Below are 17,494 nucleotides of genomic sequence, written 5' to 3'. Positions count from 1 at the left end.
ACCAACTTCAAAAGGGGTAGTTAATACACAAAATTTTTAATAGTAAGTTAATAAATATAACATTTAAGTTCATATTTACAAATAATGATGGAGATTGTCGAAGCCTCAGTGGGAAATTGGTAAAAATGGCCTGACTTCTAGGCACGATCATTGTTTCTGCCGACGACCAAGTATTCCATTACAAAAAAGTTGCAGAGGAAAGTCCTGCAGAAATTACCCACAGAAATGTCTACAGAATATCCTGAGGGTAATTCTGCGGGATTTTCTATGGGTAAATTCGCACTGAATGATTGTGCAGGAATTCTTGCAGAAATAATAATGATTTTATTGCGAGTTGAATTTAAACTCTACAAAAATCTTACAGGAAATCCACGCATTTCTAGCAGATTCTTAACAAAAAATTTCGTATTTTTAGACGGATTCTTCCAGGAACTTCCTGCTTTTCTCAAGGGTCACTCATTGCAATTTCGCGCATTCCTCAAGGTTTAAGCTTAGTAATTTTCCAGTTGAAAAAAATTGCATGGATATTCGCGTTGATTATCACACCGATTCCACGTGGATCATACATAGATTCCTCGAGGATCAGGCATTGATACCACGTGGATCGGACATGGATACCACGTGGATTAAATAAATTGCCTATGTAGGTAAGCCGTGAGGATTGACATAATACCTATACATATTTTCGATCAACCCACGACGATTTTCGCTAAAGTCCTCGTAGACTTTTGAACCTCCGCGTTGATTTTTAAATAATCAACGAGGATTTCAACGAAACCCCTCGTGGATTGCCCAGAAATCTACGCAGATTTTTTTATCAACTCACGACGATTTCTCGAAAAATCCTCGTGGATTAATCCATTATCAACGTTGAGAAATCAAATTCTACGACGATTCACCGACAATACCTCGCAGATACTTGAAGGAGTTGAAAAACCACTAACTTAGAATTTTTTTTCATCTATGTATGATCCACGTGGTATCTATGTGTGATCCACGTGGAATCGTTGTCCGATCTGCGTGGTATCCATGTCTAATCCTCGTGGATAGCTAATCCAGGTGGATAATCCACGCGGATATCCATGCAATTTTTTTCAACTGGGTTAATACTATTTTCAAGAATTATTGCTATTTCAGGAATTAAGCGCTTACCCGAAAAATACGTGCAACATATGCACGAGTTTCTGAAGGATTACCCATGAAAATGTTGTACTATTTTCAAAAATTAACTACAGGAATAGAGAGGAACTACGAGTAATCCAGAAGTTACACATTAAAAAAAACACGGAATTGCGATGGACAAACCTTGCGGAAAGACGGGAAGCTCCTGAAAGGATCTAACAAATAAAGGAAAAATTTATTTCAGAAATTCGCTAGAAATACGTGGATTTTTTGAGGGAATTTTTCAAAGAAAACAGAATTTACTGTAGTAATTCCGATAGATAGAGTGAAATACCATAGATTTTCTGCAGGAATCCCTAAACGCTAAATTAAAACGAATTTATATCTTACTGCAATCAAATCGTCATGATTTTTTGAGAATTGAAATTTGATTCGCAATACAGTTATTACTACACTACTCAAAAAAATTATTGCCACAAAAAATTTACACGAAATTTTGTCAATTGTCAAATGCTTCTGTCTTGGTCTATTTTCACCGCATCAAGACGATTTTTTTTTAGTTTCTAAGAAATTTCGTCTTTTTTAAATCCATATATGGGTCAAAGTAATACTTTTTTACAAAACCGTGCGAACGTACATCACCGATCTTGATGCGCTTTTGGTATGTTATAGTACATGGTAAAAAGGTCCCAAAAACAACATTTTAGACCCCCTCCCCCCTCCTTCCCCCACTTCCCGTATAAACGTATATGATCTATATTTTTTCTGAGGACATGAAGTAGTTAAAAAATCTGAAAAAATTCATAAAAATACTTTTTAACAATCCAAACAATCTTGAATTTTTTCAGATTTTTTGAGTGCTTTAGGCCTTCAGATAAAATCATTAAAAATTCTGAAAATCGAGATACGGCGATATGAGCCGATGTAGTGTTCGGAAATTTTTCCAGTTTCTTTTCGTATTAAAAAAACAATACTTGAATTTTTTCCAGATTTTTTCAGATTACCTAACGCACCTTTTGAAGCAAAAAACCGCCTTTTTTGACGAATTATTTTCGTCGAAAAATGCGTCAGCGATACGGAGCCTCGAAAAATCTAAAAAAATTTTTTTCTTGTTTTTTTTATCAAAATACACAACCTCAAATTTTTTCAGATTTTTCAATCAAAGGCGATAGCTTCTAGGGCCGAAAAATGCTATTTTTAACAAAAAAAGGTTCCTAGAACCCGATGGTTCCAGTGAAAAAATTTGAAAATATTTTTTTTGAATTCCTTGTCAAATTTTAATGAATTTTGACCGTTTTAACTTTTCGATTGAAGCTTCCTAGCTCAATCTAGAGCATCCAACTAGTTTTATCATTCCTTAATGTCTTCAGAAACGTTTTCAGATATTTTGCACTAATCTTTGTGATGCTCTACATTGAGCTAGGAGTCTTCAATCGAAAACTTGAAACGGTCAAAATTTATTAAAATTTGACAAGGAATTTTTTTTTTTTTTTCTCTCTCTTTCTTTAAAAGACACCTTCTTCTTAGAAGGGCCTGCAGGAGGCTTGGAGCCCGTGCGCAGGAAGAGTTTTGACTACCTCTCTCCCTACTGTCTCGCATTTGCCCAGGCCCGAAGACCTGTGGGGCAGGGGAAACCTGGGGGTATACGTAGTGCATATGCACTACACCCTCCTCCTCCTCCTCCAGGGAAAAACCCGCCCCGAGACAGGCGGAGCACATGGGTTCTCATCCCACCGAACGGCAATCAGAAAAATCCGATTTCCCCGCCAGGATTCGATCCCAAGGCTCCTCGAGCAGTCTATTGTCTCCGAGGGTAGCACGCTACCAACTGAGCCAGCGACCGCTCTACTGAGCCAACGACCGCTCTTAATAATTTAATAAAAAATTTTTCAAAATTTTTCACTGGAACCATCGGGTTCTAGGAACCTTTTTTTATTAAAAATAGCATTTTTCGGCCCTAGAAACTATTACCTTTAATTTAAAAATCCGAAAAAATTTGGAGTTGTGTATTTTGATGAAAAAAACAAGAAATAATTTTTTTCAGATTTTTGAGGCTCCGTATCGCTGACACATTTTTTGATGAATTTTTTTCGTCAAAAAATGCGGCTTTTGGCTTCAAATGGAGCGTTAGGTAATCTGAAAAAATCTGGAAAAAATTCAAGTATTGTTTTATTAATACGAAAAGAAACTGGAAAAATTTCCGAACACTACATCGGCTCATATCGCCGTATCTCGATTTTCAGAATTTTTAATGATTTTATCTGAAGGCCTAAAGCACTCAAAAAATCTGAAAAAATTCAAGGTTGTTTGGATTGTTAAAAAGTATTTTTATGAATTTTTTCAGATTTTTTAACTACTTCATGTCCTCAGAAAAAATATAGATCAAAAATAGACGTTTATACCGGAAGTGGGGGGTAGGAGGGGGGAGGGGGTCTAAAATGTTGTTTTTGGGACCTTTTTACCATGTACTATAACATACCAAAAGCGCGTCAAGACCGGTGACATACGTGCGCACGGTTTTGTAAAAAAGTATTATTTTAACCCATATATATTATGTATGGATTCAAGTCAATGTAGAGTTAACAGTACTCTTTGAGCGCAACGCTAAAAGTAAATGAAAAAAGTTTATTATTTAAGCGAATCCATGGACTATAATGATTTGTTTATCAAAATCTACATACACAATCACAAAGAACTCTAAAAAAATTGAGCTCTCTACGATAACTTTCGCGCACTATAGGTCGTTTTGAAAGTACCATTTGTGTATGAAAAATGCCCAATAATCGAGTCAACTTAAGCCAAACGAGGAATTTCACGTATTTTAAATGTTACCTTCAAAACGACTTACGGGATGCAGAAATTATCTTAGAGAGCTCTATTTTTTTTGAAAATACTCACTGAACAGAGTACTTTACGATGGTGTATGTTGAATTTGGATTAAAAAATCATTCTAGTCTATGAACACATTTAAACAATTAATTTTCTTCATTTACTTTTAGTGTTGCGCTCAAATACTACTGCTAACTCTACATTGACTTGAATCCATACATAACATATATGGATTTTAAGAAGAAAAAATTTCCATGAAACAAAAAAAATCGTCTTGATGCTGCGAAAATAGACCAAAATAAAAGCATTAAAAAATGGACAAAATTTGGATAAAATTATGTACTCACATAATTAAATAAAACTTGATACAAGAATTTAATTTGTAGACAAAACAATTTTTCATTACTTTTTACAGAAGTACTTGATCTAAATACACTTTTAACTTCTTTCTATTAATTGACATCTTCCCTAAAATTGTATCTTTCATAATTAATACTTACACCAAAATTACTAGCAGCAAACCGATCACTTGCTGAAACTGCCGAGCTTGCGGTGGTATGTGCATAATACGCATTAATATTAGCTAATAGTGAAGACATTACAGCAGGTACTCCAGGGCATAAGTATTTTGTAGACAGACAGTGGAAGTGCCTAAAAACAAAATGAATTATTTCATAAAGTTTGATTGCACAACACTATTTTGTTTATATCACTTACGTCATTGCTTGGTAAATGCTCTCTATTCCATAACGCATAGCAAATTCGTCTACAACTTCTTCTGCAGGAGGATCGAAATAAACTTTCCAAGCATCATCGCCTTTCGCTTGAGGCAATTTCACTAACCCATCATTATTTTCACATAAACTGTGAAACAAATTTTCATGAAGACATGTGTATTGAACATGGTATGGTGCTACTTTTTCTTCTCCTTTGATTTCAACACTGATGTGCAATCTAATAGCTCCTGAAACAGCTGATTTATCTGTTCTTTTTTCCAAATTATACCAAACATCCATTTCTCCACTAAGTGTTCGTACTTCTATTATTGTTTGTCCTAAGAAATCGTCGCTTTCTCTTGTAAGCTTTTGTCTTAATTTAGACTTCAAATCGTTATCTTCATCCCATACTCGAACTTTTATACGATCTGAAGAGTTATGACATTCACTGGAATTTAAAAATAATGGTTATTCTTAACTTATGGCTTAGTAAATCAAATTAAATTTGTGAAATTTTTTAAACTCATCCAAATATAATAATATTTTATGATTCCCCATACATAAGTATATTTTTGTATTTGTACGAAGATAATTTTATTATTGCACTAACAAGTAGATAACCCAAACCTTGGGTCATGGATTTGCTCCAAAATTTTTTTGAAGTCTCCTGTTACCTAATCAAGAAGCTCAGTTTGCTTGGTTTAATCTCATAGACTCTCTTGACGCCAAGGCAGAGACAAAGACGAAAGTCTCACAGAGACAGAGTTCCCATAGTTTTTTAGCAGCCGAAGACGTTACAAACGAAAAGTTACACATCGAAGATCTGTAACTGATTCTCGCTATCTAAAAATTTTTTCAATCAATCTCGTTCGCGACTCCGACCAGTGCGGGTCTCTCAGTGCTAAGTGTCCTCTGTTTCTGTGCCACAGCCTCTGTGCCTCTGCCTCTGTGCCACGACGCCTGCAGCATCTCAACAATGTAAGTTATAAAAGAATAATATATCTATTTTCTTATTTAAATTATTTGCTTATAACTTATTATTTTATTTTTTTTTCCTTTCTAAATAAATGAATACCTTAAACAAATGTAACTCCTAATGACATCACTGCCCCGAGGCGATCAATGGGTAACCATTTCGCCTTGTGGAAAGTGACCCCTTCTCCCTTTCGATAAATTACGATATTTTGAACCACATAAGCACTCGGAAATATACCCTATGCTATAAGACGTCTCGTCTTGGCACTAAAAATTTTACACAAGACCACTGTAACCGTAAAGTTACAAAAGTCCCGTCTCCCGACGTGACACTCCCACAAATTATCCTTTTCACATTTTTAACCCATAAACGACCAAAATGCTTGATTTTTTTGTTGGTTTTTGCAGCGATTTTTTTTAATAGTTTTAGCCCTTCAAAAAATTTCGCACGGACCTATTTCGATGTAAAATTTAATGCCCTTTCAGAAACTTTTTTTTTTTTTTTTTTTATTCAATTATTAAACTACAATCTGTCGTGAGACAATAAGTAAGATTTTTTTACATTTAATAGCGATGATTACATATTATACATGACCGTAGGTCAATCATGTACGGTCTATAGCTATTTAATGTGATGCTCCGATGTTCCCAGTGGACTCGTCCAGACGTGGTCTAATTTCTATTGCGGTTGAGTTACGGTGACACTTGAGATTGTGCATTGAATCGTTTAAGTCTGGATTTTTTTATCCTAGTTTTTGGAATGTCGGAGGCCAGCTCATTTGGGTGTTTTGTAAGCCTCTCTTTGTATTTTGCCAGATATTTTTCTATCTCGCTTGCGACTGAGGAAATTTTTAAATCGTTTCGGATAATTTCGTTTGTAAAAAACTAAGGTGCGTCCACCATTTGTCGCAGCGTCTTGGCTTGAAATCTCTCAACTATATCGATGTTCGATTTAGGTGCGAGACCCCAAAGTTGAATGCCGTAGGTCCAAACAGGCTTGAGTATGGATTTGTAGACCAGAATCTTATTTTCAAGTGATAACTGTGAGTTCCTGCCCAAGAGCCAGTACATGCTTCTCAATTTCAAGTCCAGTTGTTTTCGCTTTGTCCAAATATGACTTCTCCAAATGAGCCTTTTGTCCAAGTGCATGCCCAGGTATTTTGCTTCGTCGCGTTGGGGGATCAAGGTATCGTTTATAGTTACAGGTGGACTTTTTTCTTTGCAAAGAGTGAAAGTGACATGCACTGACTTTCCCTCATTTACATGGATTTTCCATGTTTTGAACCATTTTTGTAATTTGGATAGATAATTCTGAAGCCTCAGTGTCGCTGTGTGAACATTTTTGTGCGATGCGAGAACAGCGGTATCGTCCGCGTAGGTTGCTACTGTAATGCCAGGCATTTCAGGGATGTCAGCTGTATACAGGCGGTACAGCGTAGGGCCTAAAATACTACCTTGAGGAATTCCTGCATTTATGGGACACCAACTTGATACTTCTTCATTGTGCTCAGTGCGGAAGACTCTGTCACTCAGGTACGACTGCAGCAGCTTATACAAGCCACTGGGTAGCGTTATTTCTAGTTTGTGCAGCAACCCTGCGTGCCACACTTTGTCGAAAGCCTGTGCGACATCCAAGAATACCGCAGCACAGTAGCTCTTTTTCTCCAATGCCCCCTGGATTGTTGTGGTGATACGGTTTACTTGCTTGATCGTGGAGTGTTGACTTCTGAAGCCAAATTGATGATTCGGAATGAATTTTTTTGATTTAATAATTGGGTACAGTCTGGCCAAGATTATTTTTTCCAAAACTTTGGAGAAGACTGGTGAGAGGCTAATTGGTCTGTAGGATGTTACCAGTTCAATGCTTTTTCCTGGTTTTGGGATAAGAATTATCTGTGCCGCTTTCCACTGTGCAGGGAAGTATGGGGTGCAGCGTCTAAGTCAAATATCAACATCATTGAAAGATTTCAATCGAAATGTATTCGAAACCTAATAAATGCCCCCTGGTACATTACTGATAAATCCATCAGATAAGACCTGGACATTTCTACAACTGTCGAGGAAATTCAGAGACTCTCAAGAAGATACAAGGAGCGGCTTACAATCCATCCTAACCCGCAGGCGGTAAAGCTTGGGGAAGTTTCTTTTAGCGATTCAAGACTAAAAAAATACAACTACCTCTAGAAACACCTGTATTTAGAAACGATCTGTAACTAAAATCAGATGCCTTGTACACGAGTGACTGTCAAAGGATAGTTACTTCCACGCGCTGATTTGCTGTATTTTATTTGTATAAATTTTCCAAATGTCTCACGCTCAGACAGATTGTAAAAAAATAAAGAAGTTATGAAAAAAAAAAAAAAAAATCACACAGCTACAAAAAAATATTGAAGTTTAAGTAAAAAAGCTGAAAAATTCACACATACCCTACTATTTATGTATTGATGGGAAAAATGTTGGAAGAAAAAATTTTCCAACTTAAGTGACAATTCAGAAAACTGCATGGGTTAGGATCAACAATGTTGTAAGAAATTTTTTAGGTTATTACAGAAGCGATGATTAAAAAATTTTAGTATCAACGATGATTGCATAACCATTCAGATGAGTTCCCGAAAAAATGTGTCGACTACGAATGGAGAAATGTATGTTAACGAAGTAATGTACGATTACGAGCATGGAGAATGTTGAAGCGAGAAATAGAGAGTCAACTTAGAGGTAAAAAACTTGAGCGGCAACTATTCAGAGTGAATGACACAGAAACATTTCGTGAAAGTTGTCAAAAACTTTTCAGAAATGTTTCAAAGAAAACGAAAATTTTTGACAATAAATCTTGCCTAGAAATCTTTATGAAATATTTCAGAAAAATATTTTGAAACGTTTCAGAATGATCGACAAAGAAACATTTCGTGAAAGATGTCAAAATCTTTTCAGAAATGTTTTAAAGAAAACATAAAATTTTTTGAAGAAAATTGTTTGCTAAGAAATCTTTCTGAAATGTTTTAAAAATATTTCTTGAAATGTGTCAATGCGGACAATTATGAAACATTTCATGAATTTAATTAGAAACTTTTCTGAAACCTCAAATTGAAACCATTCAAAGAAAAGTTTCAGTTATCTTTATGAAATGTGTCCAAAACTTTTCAGAAACTTTTCAATGAAAAGTTTCAATGAAAACCTTTCTGAAATATATTGTGCTGTGTGGGTTACGTCGATTATTTTAAGATAAAAAGGTGCGTTACAAAAAAAGTATATAGGTTTGTAAAATTAAGAATATTTTCTCAACTTTTTACTTCTTTTTATTAATTTAACCTTCTGTGGCGACCACAGGATCATGTGTATGTAGGTGTTTGTGTGTGTAGCTACGTGTAATAACGACAATATTTGCTGAGAGTATATGAGAGCTTTTTATTGAGTTCCTCTCATTGTGGCAGTCGTAACGTAACTAACTCGGGAATAAGAATTTATTTATCTCCCGAGCAACAACAAAAACAAAAGGCAATATACAATCAATAGCAATATTGGATTGTACATGCAAGAAAGACTTGAAGTGCGTCGCCCCATGTGTATGTGTGCGCGCGTCTCATCGACGTGTAGCTGCGATTCCGTGGCGACGACTCGAGCTATCGGTGACCATTTTTTTTTGTCACTCCACCCCATTCAAGCACTCACCGGTATCCGCAGCTAGGCATTGCTTCGGTGAAGCCGGGGTTATTTGAGCATTTCTGCTACTTCTATGTTAGTCGTTGTTTTCCATACATCCGCCATCCGTCGCATAGTGATATGCGACGATTAGGGGTCCAGGGACTCATCTTTTCTCTACTTGGTGAACCTCCGATCCAGCGCGATGCCATCGTCGATTGTCGTATCCCCTTTTTCAGAGCCGTCTACTGCGTGGTCACACATTGCTGGCATCTCCTCCTGAGTTAGATATTTTTAGAACTCGCTGTCTAGTGCCATCTTGTGAGTGTGGTTCTCGCTTCTGCAGCCGATGGCAAGCATCCCTTTGCTCTGTCGGATACACCTTCTGAGTGTGGTTCTCGCTTCAGGCGCCATCATGCGTGTTGAAGGAGCCTAGGCTCCCGCATCTGGTGCCCTCTTGTGAGTGTGGTCCTCGCTTCTGACTTCATCATGGGAGTGTTGTGCTCCATCTATTGCCAGCCTTGTCAGTCCTCGCCTCGGGCTCCTACTTATGGTTATCCTATCGCTTCCAGCTCGCACAGTGATCGGGGTTTTTTACCGCTTCGGAGGCTAATGACATAGTCTGGGTCTTCTTTTTGAGTGGTACCCGCTCCACCTCGGGCACGGGCTCGACCACACCAGGCGAAAAAACGAACCTCGAAAATTCGCCAAGTGGGGATCGAACCCACGCCCTACGGCACACCTTGTATCAGCAGGCAAGAACTGTACCCACTGAACCAAGGAGGCCGCGATCGGTGCCCATGCGAGTGTCCGTTTGTGTGTGTTTGTGCAGGTTTGTGTGCTCGCGGCCTGCCTAGGCCGTGTCGCGGTAGCAGCGTGTCATGTCTTTCCCCACGGCGCTGGAACCGAAGATACTTGTGCGTGCCTACGACGCAATTGTCGTCGCTAGAACAGAATAACTTGGACCATATTAGAGTTATGACGTGCGACTTATTAGCGACAGCGAGCCGCGGGTTGCAAACTAAATAAAGTGAACTTAATTCATTAATCTGCTAATACGCATTTAATTTAATATTGCACCCTTCTGATGCTTATTCAAGGACTGACGCAATCCTTTAAATGACCTTAAAAGTGACTTTTTGGAGGTCATCTAACTTTACAATGGAATTCACCACTCTCAAAAATAAATATATTAGTTTTTTTAGATTTTTACACCTTTTTTCATTATTTGACCTTAAAATGATCGTGAAATGGCTTTTAAATGGCCGCATACAGTAAAAGTGACCTCTGATTCAAATTTAGCAATCCTTAAAGAATAAATGTGATTTTTTTTTTTAATTTATAATGCTTTTGGATATTTATAGGCTCAAGATCAATTCACTCTTATCACAGCTCATAGCTTCGGTACGCCTGATTCTTTGGTTCATATACCCGATTTCTACTTGAGGCAAAACGACAGAGGCCTGACCACGGAGGATGCAGCATTGGAGGACCAAGAAGATCAGGACTCCCTCGTTGAGGCAGATGAGCAGAGATATCGTTTTGGTGGTGGCATGGCGTGCTACATTCGGAGCACAATAAAGTCGAGGATTATCGCTGCACCACAGATTTAGGAGATCGACGAAACTGAGTCACTCCTACTTGAACTCAAAACCGCCTCGGGCGAAAAGATATTGTTTGGATCGGTTTTTTCAAGAGCTACAGGATGTACTTCCTTTATACCACAGTGTCATCGTGACAGGCGATTTTAACTATAACTTGCGGAGAGGCCACGGCTTCGACGGGCAGCACCTATTGAGGATGATAAGCGAATGCTCTCTCGCATGTGTTCCTCACGACGCTACGAATCACACGGCTACAAGCGATTCACAAATCGATGCGATCTTGGTTGACTCGGCGGACAGGATTGTGTCATACTGGCAAACAGAAGCGCCTTTTATAAATGGGCATGACCTGCTCACCCTGGACTACAATTTCCCGATGCCGCCGGATATTCGTATGACACCATGTCGTGATTTCCGCCGACTGGTGATCGGCGATTTTAATACCGCCTTGATGCAGCGACTGACCCTGGTATTGACCCGTATACCTGATGATGCTGACGACGTGGAGCCGTTGCTTAATGCCTTCAACGGCGAAATATTGGCTGTCCTGGACGAGCAGGCACCTGTTGCCCTGCGGACCAAGAGGAGATACAGGGAACCATGGATCACGCATGACTTGTACACCAAGAGACGAGAGCGCGATCGCCTATACAAGGACGCAAGACGCACTCGCTGCCCGGTTCTGCTGTCTGAGTTTAGACTACTGCGTAAGCAACTGAGGGTTGATTGTACGAGAGCGAGAGAAGACTATTTTTCCCGGCGTCTGGATGGGGCCGGTGGTCAGTCGGCACAGTAGAGGACGCTGCGTGAGATGGGTCTACTTACAGCAAAAAATAGAGACGGATCTCCTTTACATACCTTCGAGGCTCAAGAACTAATGGAACATTATTCGGCCGTCACCTGCAGACACCCGCCGTGCACGGATGAGGAGCTGGCTGCTGTAATTGAGACACCAACGCTACACGATGCACAGCCTTTTGCATTTAGACATGTAGACGGTGGAGAGGTCCTTGCTACTATGCACGCGTGTCTTTCAAAGTCAAAGGGCCAAAGCTGTGACAGTATCTCTATGAGATATCTGAAGGACTCGTTGCATATAATAATGCCATTTTTTACACGGATTTGCAATACTGTTATAGACACTTGTCACTACCCATCGGTTTATCTGCGCTCTCTCATTATACCATTGAGCAAGAAATCGAACACAGAAAATCCATCTGACACGCGACCAGTGGCAAATCTGTGCCACCTTGCCAAAGTCCTCGATACGCTGCTCACGAGACAGGTGATGAACTACTTGGAGTCGAATGAACTACTATCCCAACTGCATACGCCGGGTCCTTCTCGCGCTCATCGATGACCTTATGGGAGTCGCTGCCGGGCTCTGTTCGTCGGCATCAGAGAGAGGGTGGTTTCAAGGCGGCTTTACTGGCTGACCTTGCCGGAGATCGGTGAAGTCAGTGGTGATTTTTTTTGATTTTTGTGATTCTGTGATTGTATACTTATGCTCTCGTTGTATCGTTGTATTATTCTAATTCATTGTAATTTTTTGATTTTAAAACCCGCCCTGATATAGTTTGTAGATATAATTTGTATTTTTGAATTTAAAATGTTTTTAGTAATAAGATTGTGAATGGTCGAACATGGTTCGACAAAAATTTTTTCGATCGCTCTGTGCTAGACGCCTTATGAGCTGTCTGCGTTACAGCTGAAACCGTTAAATGTATTGAAAATGTATTGGCAAGCCAAACTGTTCCATTGGAACTTGGCTAAAATAAAATTTATCTATCTATTTATCTATCTACGTGCACAAAATAATCTAAAGCTGCTATCATCAATTATCATTATATTTATTAATCTTCGTTTTTTAGTTATGTGACCTGCCACATTCTCTTCATCGCTTTCATTTAAAATGATATGCGAATTAGTGCCAATATTTTTTTGACTAATTATATATAAATCTGTGCGTTCACCACTCAATAAAAGTTCAACTTTCTTATCTAGCAAAAAATTATTATTCATGTTATTTAAAAATGATTTACATTGAGCCCAACGGGCAATAATTTACAATATTACGGGACGAGGCACAAGTTCGACCTAACTTTATCTCCGACTTTGCCCACCAAGGGCGCGCTCAGCGCTCGCGTAGATCGTATCTTTTGATGAGATCCTAATCGGCTGAGTCAATACTGCGAGCGTGATCTATGCGACGATGTCGAGTGTACGTGTACCGACGCGACGTGACACTCGCACACTGATCCGGGTGATGCGTTTCGTATTCTGCCGCGGGCGATCTGCCCTGATGCTACCGGCCCGGATGTCAAACGTACACAAGCACACCAGTACTTTGCCTGCTGCTTATCGACGCTGCGATACTCGTCAGCCAAGCTCAAACTCACACCCACAAGCATACGCCCGCGACCCATAACCTTGCAAATAACCTTAAAAACTAACCCCAAATCTTCGGCACCTCGACGTTTCTCGGCTACAAATTGGCCCTCGTCCGGGTGTCGATGATCTGCGTGCGACGACGATGCGCTATTCTGTCCACGTCTAGGCGACGATGTCAGATTGTTTCTGCACTTGTGCACTGGCTTGCACAGGCCCGACTGAGCGAAACTTGCCTCACGGTCAAACTCTTTTTGAGTACACACGAAACAACACGCCCTTCTGGGCGACAGTACACACGTGTTTCACGTCGGCCTCTTACTTGCCGTCTTCTACGAGCACAAACTGAACTTGATTTGCAACTTTGCTTCTCCCTCGTACTTCTTGCCTATAACATCGCAAAGAAACTCTGCGCAAAAAATGGCTGCTGTGCGAATCACACACGTGTCGCTCTGTTCCTTGCTCGGACTAATCTGCCGCGATCTATTGCGTGCCGGCCTGTCTGCTCTCGCGCCGCTATCCGTCTCTCTCGCACGGATACGCCGTCGCACGTGCCAAAGCATCGTTTCTCGCTGTTGCCGCTGCTGCTGCTGTTGTCGCCGCATGGACCTGCAAATCGCGAAAAACATACACGCACACACATGCTCGCGCAAGGTATGCGAGAATTAGCGGCTCGATGCCTAGCTACCTTGTGCCCCGTCACAAGCATGAAACCAACGAAGTTATATTCGCAAACTGTGGGCCTAACGTTTATGCTCTGTTTGCTAACAACTTCAACTAAAACTCTTTCCAACTTTATGCGCCAAAGAAATTGAACACCCAAAATGTCCTCCCAAGAGACACTTCTTTACGAAAGTTAGTTGCAAAAGTATCTCCTACTTTCAAGTAGTAATTAGGCCAGTGGGAACAAGTAACAATGATCAGTCGGCAATGAGCAAACTTGGAAAAAATGATAGCTCAATAGACGTCAGTATGGAAAAGAAAAATTTTGTCATAGGATGCTGGGATGCCAACGGACTCGCCCAACGAAGTATAGAACTAAAAATCTTCTTGACAAAAAATATCGATATTGTGCTAATATCAGAAACTCATTTCAACAAAAAATTAAACTTGAAAATCCTAAATTATCTCATATACGATATACAATATATTAGAGAAAGAGTGCGCGGAGACACTGCTCTTATAATAAAATCACGACCAACTTATCCAATCAATCTTATCCAATACTACAAAAAAAAAAAAAAATTCCTTCAAACTATTAGCGTAAAACTCAAAGATAGCAAAGGTCCTATAGTATTTTCAGCTATCTATTGACTACCTAGTCACGCTGTCGAAATAAAACAATTTTCATCATTTTTTAAAAAGCTGGGTCACCGATTTATACCCGGCGGTGATTACAACGCAAAGGGCTCTCGTTCGCAAATTCCAAACCCCCGTGGTAGGCAATTACATGAGTCAATAATCAAAAACAGCTTAAAAATCGTGTCAATAAGCGATCTGACATACTGGTCAACAAATCCGAAGAAAAATCCTGCCCTAATCGACTTTGCTATCTGCTAGGGCTTCAATAAAAGAAACTTCAGAGCAGTTTATAGTTACGATTTTTCATCGGATCATTTACTTTAAACAATCACCTTGATCTTAGAAATCAAACTAAAAAAAAACAGAACATTGCTCAGAAAGTAAAAACACAAATTAGACTTTTTATAAAAATTACACAAATGATTAAACAAAATTTATTAAAATTCAAGTAGAATCTTTTGTCCCCTTTTGATTGCATTTTTATAAACTCCAAAATTTTGATTATTTACTGATATATAGCTTTTTCTGTGAGCCTTACTTGTATTTGATTCTATAAGCAGATCTCTTGGCTGCTTTGTAATAGTACAGATAAGTATATAGTGATATCGGTTTCTGTTTTACGGGTGTCAGAGATGCAATCATGCTCTGCTAGTAAATAGTGTAGGTTTTGTTGCTGTTGTCATCGCTGTTATATCCCCCCGTTCGGTCGTACCTTTGACTCTCGTAAGTCATCGTGCTGCTGCAGTCTTCTCCAGGCTAAAGAGACCAGCTACTAGGTGTAAGGATTTGTAGCCTGAAATCCAACTATGAATGCTTAGCATTCCAGTTAGCTGTAGAAGGAAGATAAACAACTGATACAGCTATTATTCCTATCCAAGCTTCAACCTCGAAAGTAGTTAGCGGCTTATAATTTAAACGGTATTCTTAGGTGATATGGTGATTTTTTTGAGACTTTATTATTTGTTATATGACAACTGAATGTGTTGTACCGTCTGAGATATGAATAGATAAAATTGAATGGAAATTCTGACTGGTAACCTTACCGAATTAACAAAATGTGTTAGGATATTGTACCGCTTCTATGAGTACAATATAGCTTCATTGCAATAAAATTTAAATAATAGTGTGGTCCAAGCTGAAATCTTCATATAATTTGAGAAATAATATATAGATGTGATTACTTACAAGTAAAATTTTTCATTCCAAACAGGATTCAATTCTTGAGGCATTGTTTTCGTTCGTTTCTTTACTTTCCCTACTTGTACAGTAACATATGGATCTGAAGTGCCACTTTTATCTTTTGCTATTAATCCTTGAGCACATATAACTGAAATAAAAAGTAAAACTTTTTAGGGGGATAAATCACCTGAATTCTAAAAAAGTTAATTTTTTGTTTTCATGAATATTTTTCTTTAGCTTTTCAATGCTATTATCAGAATTAAAAAATTTTAACTTTATCGCAAGATATTGCTTATTTAATATCGACTCTTTTATAATTATTTAAGTGCAAATGAATAAAACAATTCAAAGTGAATATAGGTGCTCTTTATAAATCTAGGGACTTTCGTAAGTCGATAGAGCCATCTCTTTATGTTATAAGCCCCGTCACTGTTACCTCCCAGTTGAAAATAACTGCATGAATGTCCTCGTGGATCAGCTACGTGGAATCGATGCTGATCGGAGATGGATTACGCGTGGAAATAGCCTGGAAACAGCGTGGAAAGTACATCGATTCCACGAGGACAGTTTATAGATTCCACGAGGAAAGATCATAGATATCATGTAGATTTTTACCAGTTTATCCACGAGGACTTTTTAGACGATCCACGAGGATATTTTGGTCATCGAAAAAATGAAAAAAAGTTTCTCCCGAGAGTAGAATTTGAACCGGGGATCTTTTGATTTCGAAGCTTGTACTCTAGCGACTGAGCTATCAATCAGATATATAAGTTGACCTGTTTTATAGTAAAATGTAGTTGTAAAAAATATTCTATTTCGTTTGTTCGTTTTTTTTTGATTTTTAAAAAATTGAATTCGTTAAATTTTGAATAAAGTTGGCAAAAAACGATTGTTCTCATTATATTTTTTTCTTATTATTCACCTAAAATCAATTACGGATATATCTGATTGATAGCTCAGTGGCCAAAGTATCAGCTTCGGAATCAAAAGATCGCCGGTTCAATTCCTACTCACGGGAGAAACTTTTTTTCATTTTTTTCGATGACCAAAATATCCTCGTGGATCGTCTAAGAAAGTCCACGTGGATAAACTAGCAAAAATCTACATGAAATCTATGATCTTTCCTCGTGGAATCTATAAACTGTCCTCGTGAAATCGATGTACTTTCCACGCTGGTTTCACGCTGTTTCCACGCTATTTCCACGCATAATCCATCTCCGATCAGCATCGATTCCACGTAGCTGATCCACGAGGAAATCTATGCAACTATTTTCAACTGGTCTCCTATACCCGCTATAAATGTCTATTTTCTCTATTTATTGTAATGAAAAAATTCGTGTAGTGATTACTTTTTAAATTATGTCTTAGTAAATTGGATGCATGAGATGTGTTTAGATAGCCACCGGACGCACCATTAAAATCATTCAAAAAATCATTATGAAAAATTATTAAAAAAATTCCATGAGAAATTTTAAAAATCCAAGAAAATGCAAACCAAAGGCTGTGAGTTATTTGAACAAGCTCCCAACAGCCAACAGCTCGTGTGTTATTTAAACAATTAATTTGCAAAACCAAAACTGGCACCCACTTAACCCAGCTAGTGTATCATTGAAAGGTTTCCCCGGACGTCTAACGCATATTGATTTGGTCAATGGTATGTGTACTTAATTGTAAAATATTTGTTAGTACGAAATTCAATTAGTTAGTACGATCATGAATATGACTCCCGAATACGTCCAA

At 38.5% G+C, this 17,494-nt stretch overlaps 1 protein-coding gene across 1 annotated transcript in view; it reads right to left on the bottom strand.

The window, feature by feature from the left end:
• LOC106651209 (putative leucine-rich repeat-containing protein DDB_G0290503) overlaps positions 1–17,494 on the bottom strand; it is a 165,879-nt gene that overhangs the window by 19,212 nt on the left and 129,173 nt on the right. The window contains exons 11-13 of the mRNA XM_023460113.1: positions 15,761–15,902; positions 4,669–5,115; positions 4,452–4,602 (exon numbers count right to left, since the gene is read on the bottom strand). Of these exons, the coding sequence (XP_023315881.1) occupies positions 4,452–4,602; positions 4,669–5,115; positions 15,761–15,902 (740 nt within the window). The remainder of the gene's footprint in view (positions 1–4,451; positions 4,603–4,668; positions 5,116–15,760; positions 15,903–17,494) is intronic.

Source organism: Trichogramma pretiosum, unplaced genomic scaffold (assembly GCF_000599845.2).
Source record: "Trichogramma pretiosum strain Unisexual culture from Peru unplaced genomic scaffold, Tpre_2.0 scaffold138, whole genome shotgun sequence".
NCBI lineage: Eukaryota > Metazoa > Arthropoda > Insecta > Hymenoptera > Trichogrammatidae > Trichogramma > Trichogramma pretiosum.
The sequence above is the reverse complement of the archived record's forward strand: the minus strand, read 5'-3'. Positions and strand labels throughout refer to the sequence as shown.